General features: G+C 43.5%; 2 protein-coding genes across 13 annotated transcripts in view; one reads left to right on the top strand and one right to left on the bottom strand.

The window, feature by feature from the left end:
- Positions 1-21: 21 nt before the first annotated feature.
- Positions 22-3,477, bottom strand: PTPMT1 (protein tyrosine phosphatase mitochondrial 1). The gene is made up of 4 exons (XM_090033158.1): positions 3,295-3,477; positions 3,141-3,221; positions 2,476-2,667; positions 22-327 (listed from the first exon to the last, which is right to left on the bottom strand). Exons 1-4 carry the CDS (start codon positions 3,475-3,477, stop codon positions 136-138), a joined length of 648 nt encoding a protein of 215 aa, XP_089889284.1. The 3' UTR covers positions 22-135.
- CELF1 (CUGBP Elav-like family member 1) overlaps positions 3,476-20,404 on the top strand; it is an 81,570-nt gene continuing 64,641 nt past the window's right edge. For 8 of the 12 annotated variants that reach the window (XM_090033143.1, XM_090033142.1, XM_090033139.1 and 5 more), the window contains exon 1: positions 3,476-3,789. In XM_090033143.1, coding sequence (XP_089889269.1) covers positions 3,476-3,789 — 314 coding nt within the window. Of the gene's footprint in view, positions 3,790-4,176; positions 4,448-9,406; positions 9,493-20,404 lie in introns of those variants that run through there. The other 4 variants (XM_090033145.1, XM_090033144.1, XM_090033148.1 and 1 more) reach the window with 4 other exon arrangements.

The following is a 20,404-nucleotide window of genomic DNA, read 5'->3' as shown; positions in this document are numbered from 1 at the left end:
CAGAAAACACTGGACAACTAGTAGATTATGCATTGTAATAATAAGAACATGGAGTTAGGAAGAACCTAAACTTCCCTTTACAAGAATGAGTTGAAGAAGTCTTTATTGGTGGCAGAGAAGCATGACTCTTATTTACTAAGATTCAAAGTTTTTTGGGGGGAGCCAGAAGGTAGTCTCTGCTGACTTTTGCTCACTTTGTGAAGCTGTCCCAGCAATCACATGCTTGTGAAATCTCTCCAAAACCTGGACCTGTTTGTGGCGGATGAGGATGTGGGGACGGATCTTTGCAATGGCTTCTGTTGCTTCTTGAGGACTCCAGTTGTGCACCTGGAAAAGCAGAGTTCTGTAAATGAGAAGCCACCCAGCTCATTGTTGGTTAGTACAGGCTTGAAACACATGTTCTTCTTGAGCCACTCAACTCTTAATGTGAGCTTCTGAGAAAATACTCCATTACCCAAAAGAAATTGGGAGAAACCTGGTGTTCCATTTCTCCCCTCAAGCTCCCATAGCATTGCAGGTAGTTTTGTCCTAATCCCAGCTTTACTCAGCTGGATGTTCTTTCTTCAAGCAGGTGAAACTGCTTGTACCCAGACAGCCACTGCCACTAATGCAGTACCTGAAAGGAGAACTTCCCAGCTAATATTTAGAAATACTAACAGCTGCATGCACACCTTCACTACCAGGGCTATGCAGTTACGAATCTTCATCCAGTTGCACTGTTAACTGTTCAATTCAATTTCGTATGGTTGAGTTAACTTTCTTCATGCATTAAGTAGACCATTATAGAACTACTAGCCAACTGCCCATCAGGAATGGCTTTGTGCCTCCCCCTCCCCAGTAGGAGTGCAGTGCTGGCCTCACCCTCCTGCTCCCCACCTCCTGTCTAGAATGCTCTTGTAGCACTGATTGGTTGTTTCAGTCAGCATTGTGACTGGCTGCTGACACAACCAATCAGTGTTCAAATAAAGCTAAGGCTTTTATTATATGAAAATTCCAGTTACTGCTCGATAAGCTTCCCTTCTGGCTCAGCACTGAAGATTTCTTTTTTGTTTTCTTCAAGCGCTGTGTGCTCAGACTTAGTGATCCAGCCACCCTGATCCATAGGGGAGGCAGAGCTAGTCACAGGCTTCTATTACAAGAATTACAGAGTAGCCAGAGAATTCCAGATTAGAATAACAGGTCCTTGAGGCGCTATTCAGAAAGTAGCCACAGGTACCACATTATGTCATTTGAGGCTTAGGAAGTTCAGTGAAGCAGTTTCTACTCTTGCACATTACAATCAGGAAACACCGCTACTCAAATTCCATTTTCAGTGTCCATGCTGACAGATTAACTGTCACAGGCAAAGCTGTGCAGGGGAATGGCAATCAGACAAGCTGTATAAAATGACAGTTACATTGTCATTTCACTAGCCAGTCATTGTCTTGAGGGCAGGGGAAATTCAATACCAGAGGCTTCTTCCCATGATAATGTCAGTGCTCACTGAGAGGAAAACAGGAATACAGGCAGTCCTCAGACTTACAACACAATTGGTTCCTGAAAACCACGTGTTAAGTCAAAACATTGCAACTTATAACATTATTTCCTATGGGAAAATTGGTTCCAAATGGGGGATTAGTTCCTAAACCAAGGCCCGATACCCTATTTTCACCAAAAATAACGCAGAATGTTATACTCAGTCAAATACAGATGAGTAATATAGCTACATTAATGTATTTATATTGTAAATAGCAATCATTGATTTGGAAGGACTTTTTTGAGGAGATTTTGCTGGACGTTTTGAAGGGCTCTTGGTTGGACTTTTTGAAGGGTTCTTGGCTAGAGTCTTCTCAGGAGTCTTGGCTGCAGGTTTTTCGGGAGTCTTGTCTGCTTTCTTAAAGAAAATGTCCAAAGTAGTTTGGACAGATGTTCTCAAGGGACATGGGTGCTGCAGCGAACTTGTTCGCTGGCGTGGCTTGGCATCAGAGCAAGTGTTGTAAAGTCAAAACTGACATCAGAAAGTTGAAACAGGGTGTCAATTTATAAAGGTTGTAAGTATGAAATGCTATAACTCGACACATTGTAAGTCAAGGACTGCCGTATTAAAGATCTCTTGCATATTGGTTCCACAAACAGAAGTTTCACTTGTTCATTTACCCTGTGCTTGTCCCTCTCTGCAAGAGTTAAGGGGGTTGACTGGTGGAAAACCCATCCTGTGAGGAGGAGAGCTAGCCACATGTTCTGAAATCCCCTCTCTTCTCAAATGGTCAAACAGGCCAGGCTCAGTAAAACTGTAAACTCTTGCACAACTTTTAAAATCATGCTTCAGGCAGAGTAAAACCCCTGTTTATGCAGTAGTTTCTTGGGCCTTGCACTCAGCTGAATTTCTTGACTAGAAACAGCTTGTGCAGAACAGCGCAGCATAGCACCATAGCCCTTTACCTGCCCAGAGCTTCTTACAAAAATATGCCCTTTTTGGTATAAACATGTCCTTACTTGAATTAAATACGCTGCTACCATGGTGGCACTGCGTGACCGGCCTGCCTTACAGTGCACATAAACACTGTTACCACATTCTCGGTGTTTCAGGACAAATTCAACACCTTTCTGCAGATTTTCAAGTGTGGGGACTCCAGTCAGGTCCACTGTGCTGAGACGCAGTTGCTCTACTCCCATGGCCTCCCATTCCTGAAATAGAAACTGGATTAAATCAGTCGTGGGGCTTTTGACAACAGGAAAATACAGGACCTGTGCATGGACATGGGTGGGGGGGAAGAAATGTCCCCCTCACCAATAGAGTCAAAGCTGCTGGGTGAAGAAAGGGAACTGAAGGTGACTGCAAGAGAGCAGCTAGGGTGCTGCATGCTCATGCAGCTGCAAGCCACCACAGCAGCAGCAGCGCCCTATCTTTGCTTTCCTTCCTGGGAAAGGCCAGCTGGCAACCAGCCATGTGCTCCTGTGAGTGCCGGGGCCTTACCACCACGCTCCTATGGGGAGAGCGGCTCCTGCCGGCCGGGTGGGGGTGGGTGGCCCAGGCTGGCGGGCGCCGGCTGTGCGTTGGGGTCTCCCATCCGCAGGCTGACCCCGCTTAGCTTCAGGGAGCCCGCGCGTGCCCTGCCCTAGACGCAGGCGTCCCTCCCCACCCGGCCCGCGCCGCTCACCCTTGCCGAGCAGCAGAGGAAGCGGGTCTCGTAGTCCTCGTTGAGGGTCAGCACGGCGCGCACGTTCTCCTCCTGCACCAGCTGCATGGGGGGACATGGTCAGCTCATCTCACCCCTGCCCGGCCCCGGCCGCCCCCGCCTCTGCCTGCCTTACCCGGGGGCTCCGCGCACGCAGCGGCAGCGCGCCCAGCAGCACGGAGCGGTCGATGCGATGGAAGCCGGGCCGGCGGCGCAGGGGCAGGCGCTCCCGCGCCAGTGTGTACAGCAGCGTCGGGTAGAAGAGCAGCCGCGCGACTACCGCGCCCAGCACCGGCCCCAGCTCCAACCCCAGCCCCATGGCGGGGCTGGGGCGCAGCAGGGGAAGCGGGGCTCGCGGCCGACTCACAGCGCGGGGGGGGCGCAGCGGATTGGATGAGCGGCCGCCGATAGGGGAAGTGCGGGGGGAAGGACCCAGAGGGGGGCGCGGTGGTTCAGTCCGTATGTGCGCCTCCCCCTCTGACCCGCCATGGGTCGTCCCGGAAGCGCCGCCATCTTGCGGAGCCGGCCTGAGGCTGAGGAACGGAGCGGGTGCGGGCGGATTCCCGGGGCAGGTGAGGGCGGCCGCCGCCAGGAGGAGCCCAGGCCGGGCAGGGACGGCGCGGAGCCAGTGGTAAGCGCGGCCCGCCCTGGCCCCCCGGCGGCGCCTGCCTCCTTCCGCCGTGTCTCGTCTCCCCGCCCCGCCCCCGTGCAACCCCCGGACCCGCAGAGTGGGCCGGGCCCTGGGGCCGGGGCAAGGCGGCTCCGCGCGCGGGGCGGGGGTGGGGGGAGGACCCGTGCGAACCGCCCCCTGCTGGGGTCTGGGGCCCGCGGGCGGTGGCCGCTTTGCGCGGGCTGGTGCGGACCTGCCGGTGTCCGAGGGAGCGCGGGCAAGAAAAAGAGGATTAAGTACATGGCAAAGGGAGGCTTGAGGGGTCGGGAGAGAAGATGTAAGGAAGCTCGGGGGAAAGGGGAGTCGTCGGGAATAAGAAAAATTTAGAGCGGAGATAAGAGTAAGCGGGATCTAAGGCAGGGCGGGGCGTTAATGAGGAGGAGGTTAAAAGGTGAGGCCACAGTGAGATGCAGCACTGAAGGTTTAGCCTGCTATGTTCCAGGGGATTGGCAGGGCAGGTTATCTTTCCCTATGAAATTCACAGGCACTGTCCTTATGCCAGTGGGCATTGGAGACTTGTATTCGAATTCTGCCACAGGTGCAGTGGATAGATGTGCTCGATGTTGAAGAAAGCGCACCTGGGAGTCGGTGGGGGCTTTGCCTCTGGCATAAGCTTCTGGTGAGAAGTTGACCAGAGATTGGTTTTGCTGAACATGTTGCAGTGCATCTTTTCTCCCACTTATTTGGGCTTCTGAGTGTTACTGTCTGAGACCTGTAATAGCCAAACTGTGTAGGTGATATAGGTTGCTGTAGACCAGTCCATCAAATGGAGTTTACTGAACTGTGATCCTCTCGTTTCTGTAGTAAATCCACACTTGTTCTCATGCTCAGTGATGTTACGTGAAGCTTGTGCTGGTTTTCTGTCAGAGCAAAGTGTGATGCTGCTCTTCTCGGAACCATTTCAGGAATCCAAATCTAGAATAGTCAGCGATAGCGATACCTTATTTTTTGAGCCTGATGTTTGAAGATGCTGCTTAGCTCCTGGCTGCTTTGTGGTAGGAAAGCTTCTGAGGCATAGTGCTTAGATCCTGTAAATCTGGGGTGTCAGATGCGTGGCTTGTGGGTTGTATTCAGCCAGCAGAGCCGTGTCATTTGGCCCTCATTACTCCTAGATAGTCCAGGAAATTGGGGGCAGGATGAGATGGATGGGGCTGTTGCCAGAATCTGGGATACCAGCTCCTTTGCAGATACATGTTGGCACTGGGAGGCAAATGGGAGCTGCATTAACCCCAGCGGTCACTGCTCACCTTCCTGCACCCAGTGTCTGGATTTATCCTGCAAGGAGCCTTGTGGTTTAGCTTTGGCCCTGGGGGCTGGGGGCATTTGACATCTCTGCTCTAACTGACTTTTTTTGAGGTGCTTCTCTGTCCAAATGTATAGACTCCTTGAAGTCAAATGGAATTTACTCACCCAGTTCCAAAGGTGGACCTAGAAGCATCTAGTTTTAGGATCTTCCCTTTAAATATTTGACTCTTTTCTAGGTAGACGTAGGTGTGTTTGTCTGAAGTCATGTAAAAGGCAGGGTAGATCTGCATCTTATAGACTAACCAAAATGTATGTGTATGGCACAAGCTTTTGTGAGCTGAAGGTTACTTCATCAGCATCTCATGAACTGAGCTGAGGCTCGCAAAAGCTTGTGCTGTGCACAAGAAATACATCTACCTTATTTTCTAGAAAACAGGCTTCAAAGCATAATGCTAAAAATGTTTCAGCTCAGTCTGTGCCCGTACTTAAATCTTTTGGTAGTATTAATATAGAAAAATTGTTATGTTTCATGCAGTAGCTGCGCCCTTTCTGAATGATCTTTCAATGATAGCTATTTTCCATCCAGCACAAGGTTCTAATGTTGAATTGGAGAGGAGGTCTGAGAGAGTACACCCCCTGATCCTGCTCATGTAAAGTTAAACACACAAGTTTATCTGAGCAGTCCCAATCAGGTAAATGAGAGTATGTATGCACACAAGTGTTTATAGGATCAGGTTCTTACTTCTCACCAAATTCAGCAGAAAGCTGGGATTAAAAATGTTGGAAGAAATATTTACCTTTTTTTAACATCAACACAGGAAATTACATGAAAATTAAATTATTTTAAAATTTGATTACTTCTAAATGCTGTGTCTATATTAATGTATGAGTGGTAGAACTTTCCTTTCATTAATATATACTTCTCTCTTCTCTGCATGGTCATTTTGAACTCTATAGTTTCATAGTCTTATACAGTAGAAATTTTATTATTCTTGCATTTAAAACGTATTTTTAATGATTTTTCTCTCTCATTATCTAGTTATCAGAATATCTTTCATCAGCAGCATTATTAAAGATGAGGAACTGCTCCATCTATTTTGTTCATTTTTAGTAACCTGAACTTCAGCATGCATCCACAGATCTTCCCACAGTACACATCCATCACAAAGCTGCCCATATCTGCCAGTTTTTAAATGATTTTTAGAACTGGTTAGAGGCATATTAGTTACAAATAAGTGTTCACTTGTGCTCTTACAGTATCTTTTCTGCTAATGTTGCTGATATTTCAGAATCTGTACCTTCCATGCCACCTAACCATGTCTGTCAATGCATTCTGGGAAGATCTGTGCAGTTATCTCAATGCCTGGCAGAAATGCACAGATAAATGGCAATATCAGCACATAGTAGAGTGCATTCTGGGTATTCTCTTGTACAGAGGGGAAGGAAAGCTGTGCAAGTAGTTATACAAGTGTAGTTGGAGTATTCAATCCTGCCTGCAAATACAATAGCTACTAATAGGAAGAACCATGTTTTAGTTTAATTTTGTGGCAGAAAGAACTGTAGGTAGCTGTCACATTTTTGTCCATGCAAAACTTATTGCATCCTTTTTTATGTCCCTTTCCTTAGTCTCTTGCAGTCTCTTTCATTTCTCTTAAAGAAGCTGAGTAATCATGAGGTGAAAGATTAAAAAAAGGTAGTGGGTTAGAAACTGGCTATGGAAAATAAAATAAATACTGCAGTAAGAAAAAAGTTAGTTTTCACCATGGCAAAAGTTTAATAGAATAGTGCTTTAAGGAAATAATTCTTTATACTGCATAATCTTTTCTGTGGAGATCACAGTACAGGATCTTATGGGGTTCAGGAGTTTAGTGGGATGCGAAAAAGGGATTTTTAGGTTTGGATTGTGGGACCATCCACAGTTTCACCCTTGCTTGTTTCTGGTCCCATCCTAGCTCTCTTCCCTTTGTTCCTCTGCCACCTTCCCCTTCCAGTCTCCTTTTTCCTCAGTTTCTGAGACTGCTTGTGTCACGGGAGGTAATATGGAATCTATTCCAGACCATGCACTTTTTTCAAGGTTTCCAAGACTTCACACTAGGCTAGAATCCCAGGTACTCAAAGGAAAGAAGCATCCAAGTTTTAAAATCAGAAACAGTCATTCAGAGAGGTGGCATCTAACATGATATCTAGTCTTCTAATTTATAATATATGAGTCACTGCTGAAGTAGACTGGACTGGGAAGGACCATCATGTGCATGGCTGCCTCCTGGCTTTTCATGAATTACCGCTGAGAAGTGAGAGCTGGTGATGGTCAAAGGAGTGCATGTACTTTGTCTGATCAGTTTCCTTCCTTTCTAATTTATCCATTTCTCCCTCTTTCAAGAACCCTCAGCAAAAAAGGCAAGTGTAGTGAGCTATCCTTCATTCTTTTGCACATTAGAACAGTGAAACCAGTCCCAGGAAGGGGTAAGGACCGTACTTGAATGTATTTCTAGTTGAGAAGAAATGAGGCAGTTGACAAGTGCTCAGTTTAAAGATCTAACATTTTGGGGGAGATGCAAAGATTTAAAATAGAAATGTCACAGTCCACCCTGACTACAAAGGACAATTTCTGTCATCAGTTGACTAACTCATTGGCAAACTCAGGCACAAACAGCTCCGTTTGCTTTTCAACCTATTCAGTTCTGGTATTGCTCCTTGTCTTTTGATTTGCCACTCCTTCAGGCTATTTAAAAAGTAATTTATGGTCTTGGCAACCACCTTCTGGGAGGAAGGGGTTCATCTCTCTCTCTTGTGTTTAGTGACTGTTGGTAGGGGTTTCATCAAAAAACAAATCCTCAGGAATTCTCAGAAATAGGAATAATGAACTGATAATTCTTTATAACATGGTTGTCAGACTCACTTGGGGCCCTGATATGGATCTGAGTGCAGGGCTCCTTATGGGGCATATCCAGCACAGGTGGCCACAGTGGTGGAGGCAGTGAGGAGTTCACTGCAGATGGCCAGAGCTAGCATGGCCCTGAATTCTGCAGTGGGCCATGTCTTTTGGTTGCCCACCACTAGCCCAGCAGGCTACATAGAGCAGCCCTGTGGGCCAAATCTATACAGTCCTGCTGTATAGATAATTCACGTGCAGGTAGAAATAGACTTACAATTTCAGTCTCAAGATTTCACAAGTGCTAAAGCGAATTCTTTAATTGTAAGAGTCAGTCAGGATATACCACTTTGTCTTGTTACTGGTCATGTGTGTACACGAGGGTTGTCAGACTCATCTAGCTTCATGGAATCAGTGTGGCGGGCAGTTCATGTAGCGCAGGCTGCATAGGTGCCTCGCCAGAATGCCGTGGCATGCTGGCTCTGATGTGTGGGTCTAGTCTTATAGTCCTGATGCAGACCAGCCCTGGGGGTAGCATGCAGGGCCAGTCTGATGGGGTGCCACATGCACATGCCAGGCCCAGCCCTGTGTGCTACATGCAACATGTGCCGGTCCTGGTCTAGAGCTGCATGTAGCATATGGGACCAGCCTGGGGCTCACACTGCATGTGGTGTTCCCACTGGACCATCTCTGCACACTGACCCTGTCATGCAGAGAACGTCTGTGGACCTGATCTGGCTCTAGAACCAGTGCACAGGGTCAACCTAGCAAGTCATCTCATGTAGCACATGCCAGACAAGCTCCATGTGCTGCATGCAGGGCTGGGGTCAGGGCCAGCACATGCCACATAGGGTCAGTCCAAGACCCATGGGCTGGATCTGGTCCCCAGGCAGCATCTTTGAGACCCTTGGTGTACACACTGTAGTGGATAATTGGGCATGCATGATCTCTTCAGTTTTTCTTCATGTCCTTCTTTCCATTCAGTGTAGCCCATCCTGTCAAGAGAATTCATCTTGCCTATGTAAGGTGATTCTGTAGTAATAGCTTTTTCTGCAGTGTCCTGTACAAAAACTGGACATCGGTGGTTTTTCTACTTAGTGCCAGGTTCAGAGGTTTGGCAGCTAACATGGCGAGGAGGTCCATTCAGGGAATTAGGTCACAATAGGGGAGGAAATAGTATAAACTGAGTAACGCCAAAGTTCTGTGCCTTCTAGAAATCTACCTTCTAATGTGCTGGGCACAATAGAACATCTAGTTCAGGGTTTCCTAACCCATGGGTCACGACCCAAAAGTGCTTCACAAGAATGTATGAAAGGGTCGTAAAAAAAAACTTTACAAATGGATTCTCCTTTAAAGAATAAAAACTTGGAACTGGCTTTTCCCTTGCAGGCTTGCAGAGTTCCAGCCTGCATGGGGCTGCTTCGGGGGGGCCCCCCATGCCTCAAATATACCTCACCTTGCTCCAGACACCCACCCCTTGCCGCACACTGGGGGCAGCAGATCAGGAGTGGGGGGCACTGCATCAGGACTGGCCATCAGTGTTTCAAGTAGGTACAAAAAGTGGTTGAGAATCACTGCTCTGGTCCATCTGATCTTAGTAAAAGGAAAAACATCGTGGCTATCTGGCTAAGCGGAGAATGTAGATCAGTTAGAGAGAAGTCTTCAGACTGCTGTGTTTCATCTCCTAGCAGGGAATTTCACAGCCTCACTGCAAATTCCCCCTCCTTTTGAAGAAAAAAGAGAGTCTAAGACCTTTCTCCTGTACCTGGTCAGTAGGCTTTCTGTATGTATGTTCTCATACTGTCAGGCTCATGAAGGAGAAGGTAAAAGTAATGTTAGTGACTGTGTATCAGCAAAGAAGGCATCTGTTCTCTAGTTCCTTGATTATAGGCTGGCCTAACCATATTTCCTTTTCTTTTAGAAAGGATCTGCTCTCCCAAGGGTCAAGTTTTTTAGATAAAGGCAGAATACCAGTGACTAACTACATAATTTTTGACCAACCTCATATGAAGGTGGATACTTTGAAGGTGTTCCACTTAGACTGTGTACAACCCAAGTGGAAGTTTTCCTAGATGCATTTATAAGTGTTACTGGTTTAACTTAAATTTAAAACATTACATCAGTGTTTCTCTGTCTTGTATATAATTACTTAATGGACAGAAATTGATTATTTGCTGATTAACAATGACCCCTCCCACCTCATTCTCACTTTTTTAAAATAAATGTATTAATGAAAAGACCATCCAGGCAACCCAATTGGACTTCATTAGCATAAGGCATGTAATTCATTACTTTCTGTTAAAATAAGTTATATAAGAAAGTACTAGGCATACGTTTCTTACCAAAATTCCTTCCTATTCTTTTTCTTGGGGTTAAAGAATACAGTAGTGATGGATGATCATCAGAAGGCTGTTTTCCCTCTTCCTGAGTGTCTCTGAAGGTCTTTTAGAGGAGAGAAGTTAGTAGGCAACAGGCTAGAGATTTCAGGATGATGCTTTGCTTTCTGGACCTTTAAGAACCAATCTAAACTAGTTTCTTAATAGATCCTTGGAAGTTATCGATTGAACAGGCTTTTACTCTGAGCAAGATTTTGCTCTTTAAAAAAAAAAAATAGTGGAGTCTTTCTTATCTCTGATATGCACCTGGCTAACTAACCACTGCCTGGGGCTTCCTAGCCTTGATGGCACCAGTTACACTTATTCACACTAACTGGGTTCCAGGAATTCTTTAGGACTCTTGTTTTCATGCCTCCATTAAAAATAACACCAGAGGCTTCTGGGAAAGCTTGGACAAGACATTAACAAAGTTAGGAGTTATAATATGCTGATATAGAAGGTATAACTCTAGAAAGATTATTTGTATGTTTAAAACTAAACCTTCAGCATGCATTCTGCATCATTTCTGATAGCCTAAAGTTTGTGTCAACAATATGCTAATGTGGTTTTAAAATAAGTTGTACTGTTTTGGCTTCCATTTATAAATTTACCAAAATAAGCTAACCTGGTATTAACCAGGTTTAAATGAGTACAAATGCCTGCAGGGGGTTGTATAGCTTTAACTAAATTGGTTTAAATTCACTATTTTATTTAAACCAGAGCAATTTTGTGCGTAGATCAGGGCTGATTTTTCATATTCTAGAATCTGGCTGAAGTTCATAGAAGTGATGCAATAAATGTCTGTTTCTGGCTTTGCTTTCTGTCACAGATTTAGGAGCTCTTCAGTGATCGTTTGAATAAAGATACATATTTCACTGTTAAAATATCATGAAGCTACAGTATCTAGCACACTTTCTTTCACGGGCAGAGAATTTCTTTGTGCTTAGACATCAAGCACAAGCTGTATTCATAAATCATTTTCTTAAGGTTCATTAAGAACAAAATTGAGGTGCCATGGTAAAGAGTAACACCTTGGCTCTGTATTCATTTGAGTCTCTCAAGAATGTATCTGGGTGTTTCATTTCAGTCTGGACCTCTTAGTAGCCCTTACTTCTGCTCAAATGTTTCACAGTACTAAGGTGGGTCCTTCACATGCACCTGACCTCCTTCATAAATTAAACTTAGTGTTACATAACCCCAAGGAATTGTGCTTGTCTACTTTTGCCCAAGAGAGGAGGTCTAATAGTACATGCTAGCCATTGGTATTTTAGGGGGGTGGAACAAAAAGAAAGTATTTAATCCAGTATTTCAAAGTGGTTGAGACATTGCATTTGTGAAGCCTACACATCAAGGGATGTGTATCTGACAAGCATCATCAAGGCCCATTTGCTGAGACTGGTGGTGCCTTTGGAGGCTGAGAGATCTTACCACATGAGGACATGTGCAGGGTGGACACCTAGTCATGCTTTGCAGAATTATACATCATGGGGTTAGGGATGTCACTGGATACTGCTTTTGGTGGTTAGAGGGTGATCCATAGGGTGGTTTTCCAGAAGCAGAAAAATAGTTGAGCCCTGAATATAGTTCTGTTTCAATACTTCCTGAAGGCAGCTTTAATATAAACAAATATTTTTCTTTAACATAGCTATAGCATCCTTAGACTGTTACTCACAGAATGCTTTTTCTAAATTTTCCTGCCAAGGTGCCTGCCTCTTCTTATTGTGGCCTTTCCAAAAAAATCATTTGTGTTGGCTCACTAATAAGTTAATTTTAAAAACAAAATAATTTGCTCTTTTTTCTTCCTCTTTTTTCTTTTTTTTCTCTTTTGTGAGTCTCAGTACCCAGTCCATGTATTTAAATTATACAGCTTTTAATATATTTTAAAAATAGAGAGCACCATTACCTGCTATTCTGTTTTTTCACAGCAAGGTATAGTCTTGGTTAGTTAGCCAATGACTAATTAAAATGATAAATACAAAATTCTCTCCCTGAGAAGCTTGCTTAATTCTTTTGAAGTGCAAAATGCAGTTTTGACTGTTCAGTTGCAAAAATAAGAGGTTATACTGATTGTTGTATTTTCACAATTGAGCTGTAGTAACCAAGCTAGAGGTTCTCTTTGTACTAACCAAAGGGAAAACTTGTAGTAGCCAGTTTAGAAAAGTATCAACACAGATCGGCCAAAATTATTGCTGCAGATTAGTTAGAAAATTATTCAGGTAGGTGAGTGCGCAGGTGCTTCTAAAGCAACTTGGAAATTATGACCTGTGTAGATCAGATGGTAATTTTTTAACATTGATAAATGTTGATAAATTGGAAAATTTTCCCTGTAATTAAGTTTTATTTTTGCAGAGCTGGTAATGTAAGGCTTTTGTTTGGTTGTGGATATTGAAAACTACTTTATAACTAAAATGAACTCTGCTAAATTATACTTAAAGTAAAAGTCAGAATGGAACTTCTTTTTTGTGCACCTTAATTATTTTTCTTCTCCAGCACTGTATGACAGTGAATGAGTGTGAAGGAGCTTGTCTTAGTAATGGCCCCTTACAGCAACCATTTATGGGTAAAGCAGTTCAGCTCCCTCCTCCTCTCTCTAAGAGAGCTGAGCAGAATCTGGTCTGCTGGAGCTGTCGTTCCACTTTCTGCTTTCTATATTTATACAGCAGCAGCAGTACACTATCTAGCTAGACAGTGTGGCTTGCCTTGTGCACACTCGGCGTTTGTTGATCAGAATTGTGAGCCAGGGCTTGCAGTCTCTGTTCTTGCGTCCGTTCATCTGTCTGTTTGTCTCTGCGTCTCTGGGGAGGACTGACGTTCCAAGTGGAAAGGTGATCTGTTTGTGGGGGGTCTTCTGTAAGTTGTAATTCATGGAAGTTGGGATTTAGGACTGGGAGCGGAGGAGGGTGTGCAGTTGCCTTGTTGGGCAACTGTAAAGGGTAAGTACTTATGTCAGAAAGGTGCTATAGACTCCAGGAGGAGAGCTGCACTTCTCTGGGGCACTTTGTTGACTCTGCCAGCCTTGGCATCTGGGATTAATAAAGGCTAGACCTTGCCCAAGAAAAGTTGTTGTCACTGCCTGCCATGAAGATTAGTGAAATCTAGATCCTATACTAGAAGAGCCATGTGCTGTTTACCTGTTATGGGTAGGGGGAATTAATGACAAACTAGACCCTGCCCAGCCTACTTTTGAATAAGGAGATACAGTGTAGATGAGTGCTGGTGGTTGAGGCTATACAGAATGCCTTATTTGGAAGAGCTAGAAACGAACTGCTTTCTCTGGCTCTGCATTTGTATGAACCTCTCACTAAGGCCCTGTTTACGCTAGGGATATCTTTAAAAAGATGTTTGTCTTTGATACTGGTTCAGTTGAGCTGGTGACAGCATGGTAAACAGTGTTGATAAAACATGCTCTTAGCAGGGTTAGTGAAATGATACAGAAAATAGTGGCAGCAGCTAGGCTAGTCATTAGCAATGGTGGGAAATTTTGAAAACATTTCCTAAGGCTCAGGGCTAAAACATTTGCAACTTCCGCTGACTTCTTTTGGAGTTATGGGTGTTGTATGCCTATGGAGATCAGGCCCCAAGCCTTTAAGTTTGGCTATAGAATGTTTCTGCTGTGTCCTGCTTGTAAAGGGAGAAGTTTTGCTGTGAATTTCTTTAAGTCTCTGAAGAGACCTGGAATTAATTGATTTCTTTCTTAGCATTTCACTGTCCCCAGCCTGTTCCCAGTATTTGAGATTGAGGCCTGTCTCCCTCCCCCCATCCAGAGAAAACAAGAATGTTCTGGATGTGAAGGGACTCAGGCTGCTGCAGCAGTGTCTGAAATATGATCAAAACAGGAGAGTGTGCCATTGATGTTATGGCATGGTGTATAAAAATCAATGATCATTTAAGTCATGATTTAAGTCGAATCCACCCTATGTGATGGAATATCATCTCTCTGTAAACTTATTCCTGAGGTTGTTTTGTGTTGTGGCTGGGTTGGATCTTTGTTGATGGCAGAATGTGGACACGCGCTAGCAGTTGTGCCCTTTTCATGTGGCAGTTCTGTGACATTCATGTTGCATACATGGCTTCTGAGGTGCTAAGCCCTCCTCTTTGCAAGTGCCAAAGAACCTGAAGTGTCTTTCAGTTGCCATATCCATTTGGAGCTGTTACCTTTTCTTTTTTCTGTTTGCCCATTTCCTGTCTCCCACAACTGGCCCATCCTCCATCATTTATTTTAGAAGAGCAAAGTACTAAAGATTGAACTGGAACAGGTGCTAGTTTAAAATACAAATTAGAATTAAAAACTGGGACATTACCAGTGGAGTTGCTGGTCCAGGGTACTACAAGATTACCAAGCTCCTCTATTCTCTGGCCTTTGAAATGCTTCAGAGTATCCTTTTTAACTTCAGCCTTAACCTTGTAAGGAAAGCAGAAGTAGGTCTAAATGCAACTCTTTGGAAACGACCACTGAGTGGTCTCTTATTCATCAATATAGCCTGTGATAAGAATCAAGATAATTATCTTGGGTAGTGTGATAGGCAAATATCTGTTCATCAAAGGCAGTGGAGCAGACAAGCCAGGCAAGGTCCAGCTTTAGAACGCTTAGTTTCTTGGAAAGAAGGTGCTTTGAAAAACCTTCCTCTGCAGTAAAATCAGCCTTGTTTCTTTGGCCTTTTGGGTCAAAGGCAGCTGCTTGGAGTTATCCTTATTTTTAGAGGCTTGGAAGAGCATAGCATAATGTTTAGGTATTGATGAGCAGAAAATCCTACTTGAAAAGGTATGTTGGGCTTCAGTCTTGAGGGAGAATGCCCACAAGCGTATTCTGTATCTATTAGGATGATTTTTTCATGTCTTGTTCTTAGAGATGGGCATATCAGAGCAGGAAGTGAATGGGAATTTAACTTCTGTCTAGCATGCTTTGAAATGGAAGTTCCAAAGTTCCAAGGGAAGGCTTATTTCTAGTTTTCTGCTGGCTACTAATGTTCTCCAATAGTTTAGAAGCTGTTATTATTCCCAGTATTGTTCCTGTTATTGCCTGAAAAGGGCTATAATAAACACGTGTGTGTGTTTATATGTTTGTTATACAGCTAACAGGTTGTGACTGTGTTCAGTTTATTAAATCTTCATTAACTAAGGAAAAATGAGATTCAGGATTCAAGCTGAATTAACTTGCGCACATAAATGAAGGCTAAAACAATGACTTTTGAGGAAGAATTTAAAATAATTATATTTATATAGGTCAGTCGAGTAGTGAAGCAGAGTTGTGTGCAAGTATTAAAAAGCAGCCCATGGATGGGTGAGGAATTTTCTAAAAGGTATAATTAGCAGTAGTGGAATTAAACTGAACAAAAGGTAATGAAGATGAATGTTGGGGTAAACATACTGACAATGAGACTTATTACCAAGTTAAATATTTTCTCAAGAGAATCTCATCACTTAGGCAATTTTATATTTAAACAGGACAAATCTATGGAAAATTAAATGTGGGGACTTCAGTACTGGACTCTGGTACTCTTAGTATATTTCTGTTGATTATTTTTCTTAGTATTTCAGTCTCATCTCTTTTGCATGCTGATATCACTTTTTGGGGAAGGTCTCCAGAAGTTAAATGGGAGGTGTGAAGGATCAATAGGAGACTCCCATACAGCGGTAAATGTACTTGCAATGTGCAGTAGAGATGTAATGATGAACTCCTTCAGAATGTATAAAAAGTTCAGTACCTGACTTGATGTGTAATGCAAATGTGCAGAGCCCTGCTGTCACATTTTGGGAAAAGTTGGAAGGCCCGCTACTGTTTTCAGGGCAGAGAAGATGGAGTTGTGGCATTTGGACCATCATGCCCTGACTCTTGATCACCCCCTCTCCCTTGCATGCACATGCATGTGCGCACACTTTTTTTTATTTTTATTTTTTACAGTAAACAATGGTATAGCCTCCTAGAATCCTGTGAAAGGGGTAAGAGGATTTTGTAGCTGCTTTGATTCCTCATTAAGAGGTTCAGCCAATAGCTATATTTATAGCACTCGTTTTGACATGAAGTTTCTCCAGTCTGCTTCTTCTGTTAACAGTGGAATCTAATGTCACATTATGCCCTGCAGAAAAAAGTGAATGAAGAGAGTAGCCAGAGAAACATGCAAGTGAACAGTGAACAAAAACATGCACGAAACTGCAAACAGGCATCCAAATATTTCTAGTGTTTGGCAACGTGTGATACATTCTCAGACCACAAATGCAGTTGAATGCAGCAGTACTGGGTCATTGCAGTAAAGAGAGTCCTGTCCCACCCCCCCCTCCTCCTCCCCACCCCCGTAAATGTCTTGGGTCAGGTGACAGATTCAGACCCAGCACTGCAGGGAAATCTGGCAGGACATTGGAGAATCATGAAGAGAATGCAAAACTGCCCTGGCACAGCTGTCAGTGAGCATTAATCATTGCAGGCAAGCTAGACTGGAGAAAGTGTTTGGCAAACTCAGGGAGGACCATGAGGTTTGCTGTGGAATAAAAGGCAACTTAAATCAGTCTAGAAAGAAAGTTCTTTCCCCAAGCTTAGATGACTGTTAGACTTCTACAGCTTTCTTTTCAAATGATATTTCTCCAAACAAGGTAAAGGCCATACTTAGGATGACATTAAAACTGACCTGATAGTTAATATATTGCTTTTACGTGTTATATCATCCTTGGTTGAGATTGAAAAATCTTGGAGGCAGGAACTATGTTTTCTCTTTATTTTGTACAGTGTGTAGCATCCTTCAGGCATTCTATAAATAATAATCGTGGAAGAATGGGAGAAATTACATAGAAACAGGAATGACAAGGAAATCCAAAGGGAATGTACTGTTTGACGCGCACAAACCTCTGATTTGCTGCAGTGCAAAGGATGAAGTTTTTTAATTGCACAAAGTCAGGAAATTTGAAAGTTTCCACAGCACCACTACAAAATATGGTGCTGTGTGGTAACAGAAATAACATAAAGTATTTTACAAAGTGCCAGTTTTATATGCACAATATTTAAACCTCTCAAAATATTAAAATGTTTTTTGCCTTTGGAAGCAATTTGAATTTACATTCATTCTTTTAAATACAGTAGTGGCCCTGTTCTTTTGCTAAAGTAAATGGTTGAAGTTCCATTCAAGTAAAAAGAAGCTGCATGCCCTAATGTACTTTAAGAGAAATCAAACTGTTAGAGGTGTTTTGCTGCACTTGTCAACAGACATGGAAGCCGCAGTTTGCGTGGTGTATAATTTACCCAAAATGATGGGCCAGGTAAGAGACTAGGAAAGAACATTAAGAAAATAGTCTTATTCAGTTTCTATTCTTAGAAAATAAGCTTATGTTTGCTGTTAAAATAATTCATTAAACATAATATTCAATGGCACCTAGACTTCTGAAAACCAGAAGAGACAGAGATAAAGTACACATTTGTGCTACCAGGGTCACCTTGTCATGGGGCTTTTCAGGATTAAGATAGGAGATGAGAGTTGCATGGCAGTTTTATGATGGATAAGTGAAAGTTAAGAGTATTAGAATCGTTTGGGTAAGAATGAAAGTGTTGTAAAATAGTAGATGTGGTAGTTTCTGAGTTGGTTCAATTCATGACAGGTGTAGGTAATGACTGTTCAATACAGTTGACCTAAACACAATTTTTGCTTTCTCAAGAAGATGACGTTAGACCTGTGCTGTAGTTCATGGGCCATGTTCCTCAAGTGATATGCGTGGTCTATAAAGGCAGAATATGTATGTGGGTGGGTGTCTGTTTTGGACAATTTGGTCATTGCTCAAGAGAGTTAAGGTTGTGCTTGTTGCACTTTAACTCTTCATGTTCTCCTTTTCAGAGTTTTGAGTGTCCTTTAACGTGACATTCTGGAAGGGCACAGTATATCACACAGCATTCTTAACTGTTAGCGAAGGCATTTGTCAGCCAGCTTCCTAGTTTTTAAACAGAAATGTTTTTTCTCTGCATTTTTGGTTATTTACATAATTGTAGTTGCCGTAAAGTTTGTGATGTGTTCACAAGGTGGTGGTGATAATAGTTGAGGTAATACCTAACTCCAGCGTGATGATTTTCATCAATAGATCTCAAATCATTTTATAAAGGAGGTAAACATCATCATTACTGTTATCTCTGTTTTACAGATGATGAAACTGAAGATCAGAGAAATTAAATGATTTGTCCTAAAGTCAGTGGCAAAGTCAAGAGCCAGTGGCAGATCCGGGTCTGAGTCCCAGTCTGGTGCCCTGTGTTGCTCTGATTCTTAAATGTTCCTGCATGTCTTGTAGTGAAATGAGAATAATTCCTGTGCTTGGCAATATTTAGAGCAGTGGTTCCCAGCCTTTTTTTGATACTATGGGAGTGGGATGGGGTGCCCAGAGCCAGCTGCCTCCCTCCTGGGGCTGCCCTACTGTCTAGCTTTAACACTGTACATGACTGCTGGCAGCAGAAACCTCTCTCCTGGGCAGACAGGTGGGAGTCCAAGTGGGGGGCTTGTGCCACAACCTGGCAGCTAACCCTTTGCGGCCTGATACTGGGCCGCAGCTTAGTGGTTGAGAACCTCTGGTTTAGAGGATGTAGCTGCTGATAGGAGTGGTTAAAGAAACTGTAGATTGGGGAACAGACCATAATTCTTGAGTTTTATGATATTATTGTTGCAGTAAATTTTAGCATCTTAGAGTATTCTTTCTCTTCCTCTATCCCCTTTTCCCTCAACATATGCCTCTTTACTATTTCAGGCTTATCACCCCCTCCCTTATTAAGCCACTGGCTGCTGCTGTGCAAGTAAGTGTAAATAAATCGCATGCAGCAGCATACCGGAGGGTTGCACATCTTGGACAGATAGCTTAACTGCACCCCAAGTTGTTCCCCAGTTTGAGCTTTGGCCAAGCCTCCCTAGCCATGACTGACCCAGTATACTTCCACTTCCACTTCCCCTCCTCCTCCCTCTTCTCCACTCTAGTCAGCCAGCATCTCTTTCCCCCTGCCTCCCCCAGGACGTCAGATATTTAATTTAGTAATTTTTTATTGTTTTTGTGTTTTCATTTTTCTTTTGTAATTGGATTGTCATGTGAAAACTTATAGACTAGAAATCCTTATCTAGTCTGTCTGCACATGCACACTGTAATATGTTCAATGTGTGAGTATTTAGCATGAGCTAAGTTAAACAGTTCAACTCTTTTTGGAATAACCTTTTCAGTTTTGCTTCCCCAAGAGAGTCGTGGGTGCCGTGTAATAGGTGGCATAAATGTTTAGTATTTGAACCATTTACAGAAGGATCAGTCATGGTATGAGCCCCAGCTTGGCACACAAAACTTGCCAGAATCTGTCAACCCTTGATGCTGTTTTTTTGAGAAGTGTGCATTCTAAAGACCCCAAATTTGGGATCACTGACCCTACCCTGCACCCTCATCAAGATGCATCTTGTTTTAAGACAGTTTAAGAAAGCATTTGGACTTTAGGCAAACGAGGTTCTTTGGGTAAATCCAATATCTTTTATTAGACCAACTCATATAGTTGGAAAAATTCTTTCTAGCAGGTTTTGGGCACAAACACCATAAGTCGGGCTGAGGAAGCAGCCTGATGAAGGGTGTTTATGCCCAAAAGCTTGCTAGGAAGAATTTTTCCAACTATTTGAGTTGGTCTAATAAAAGATATTGGATTTACCCAAAGAACCTTGTCTGCCTGTGTCCTTAAACCAGCGCAGCTATAGCCTATGCTTTTATACTTTAGAGTACTTTGAAAGCTACTTTCTGCTTAAAGGTCAATTTTTCCAACTTGACCACAGGAGAGCTGGCTCTCGGTATGATATAGAGCAGTGGGGACCAACCTTTTTGGCAGGCATGCAGTGAATTAGCTCCAAACCCTTGGAGTGCCACTCCAGTTCCCTTTTGCCTGTTCAGTCTACTGTTCTGCCGCCTTCCTCCCTGTCTGATCTCCTGCTTTGCTTTCTGCCTCCTGTTCTATGTGCTGCTGTGCTGCCTGTCTCCTCCCTGATCTGCATGTGCCACATACACCTGTGTCACTTGTGGTACTTGTGCCACAGTTTTGCCACCCAGTGTAGATAATTTGTGCTTTCTAATTTAAAAGCTGTAAAGTTTTATAGAGAAA

Source organism: Crocodylus siamensis, chromosome 2 (genome assembly GCF_052110815.1).
Source record: "Crocodylus siamensis isolate JL-2025a chromosome 2, ASM5211081v1, whole genome shotgun sequence".
Lineage (NCBI taxonomy): Eukaryota > Metazoa > Chordata > Crocodylia > Crocodylidae > Crocodylus > Crocodylus siamensis.
This window is presented reverse-complemented; position numbering and strand designations above follow the sequence as displayed.

Excerpts from the sequence above, each read along its gene's own strand:
- PTPMT1 (XM_090033158.1), bottom strand. The coding sequence starts at position 3,477 with ATGGGGCTGGGGTTGGAGCTGGGGCCGGTGCTGGGCGCGGTAGTCGCG. Across the intron at positions 3,222-3,294 it reads TGCGTGCGCGGAGCCCCCGG|CTGGTGCAGGAGGAGAACGT; the intron begins GTAAGGCAGGCA and ends CCCCCCATGCAG. Across the intron at positions 328-2,475 it reads TAGCAGCGTATTTAATTCAA|GTGCACAACTGGAGTCCTCA; the intron begins GTAAGGACATGT and ends CTGCTTTTCCAG.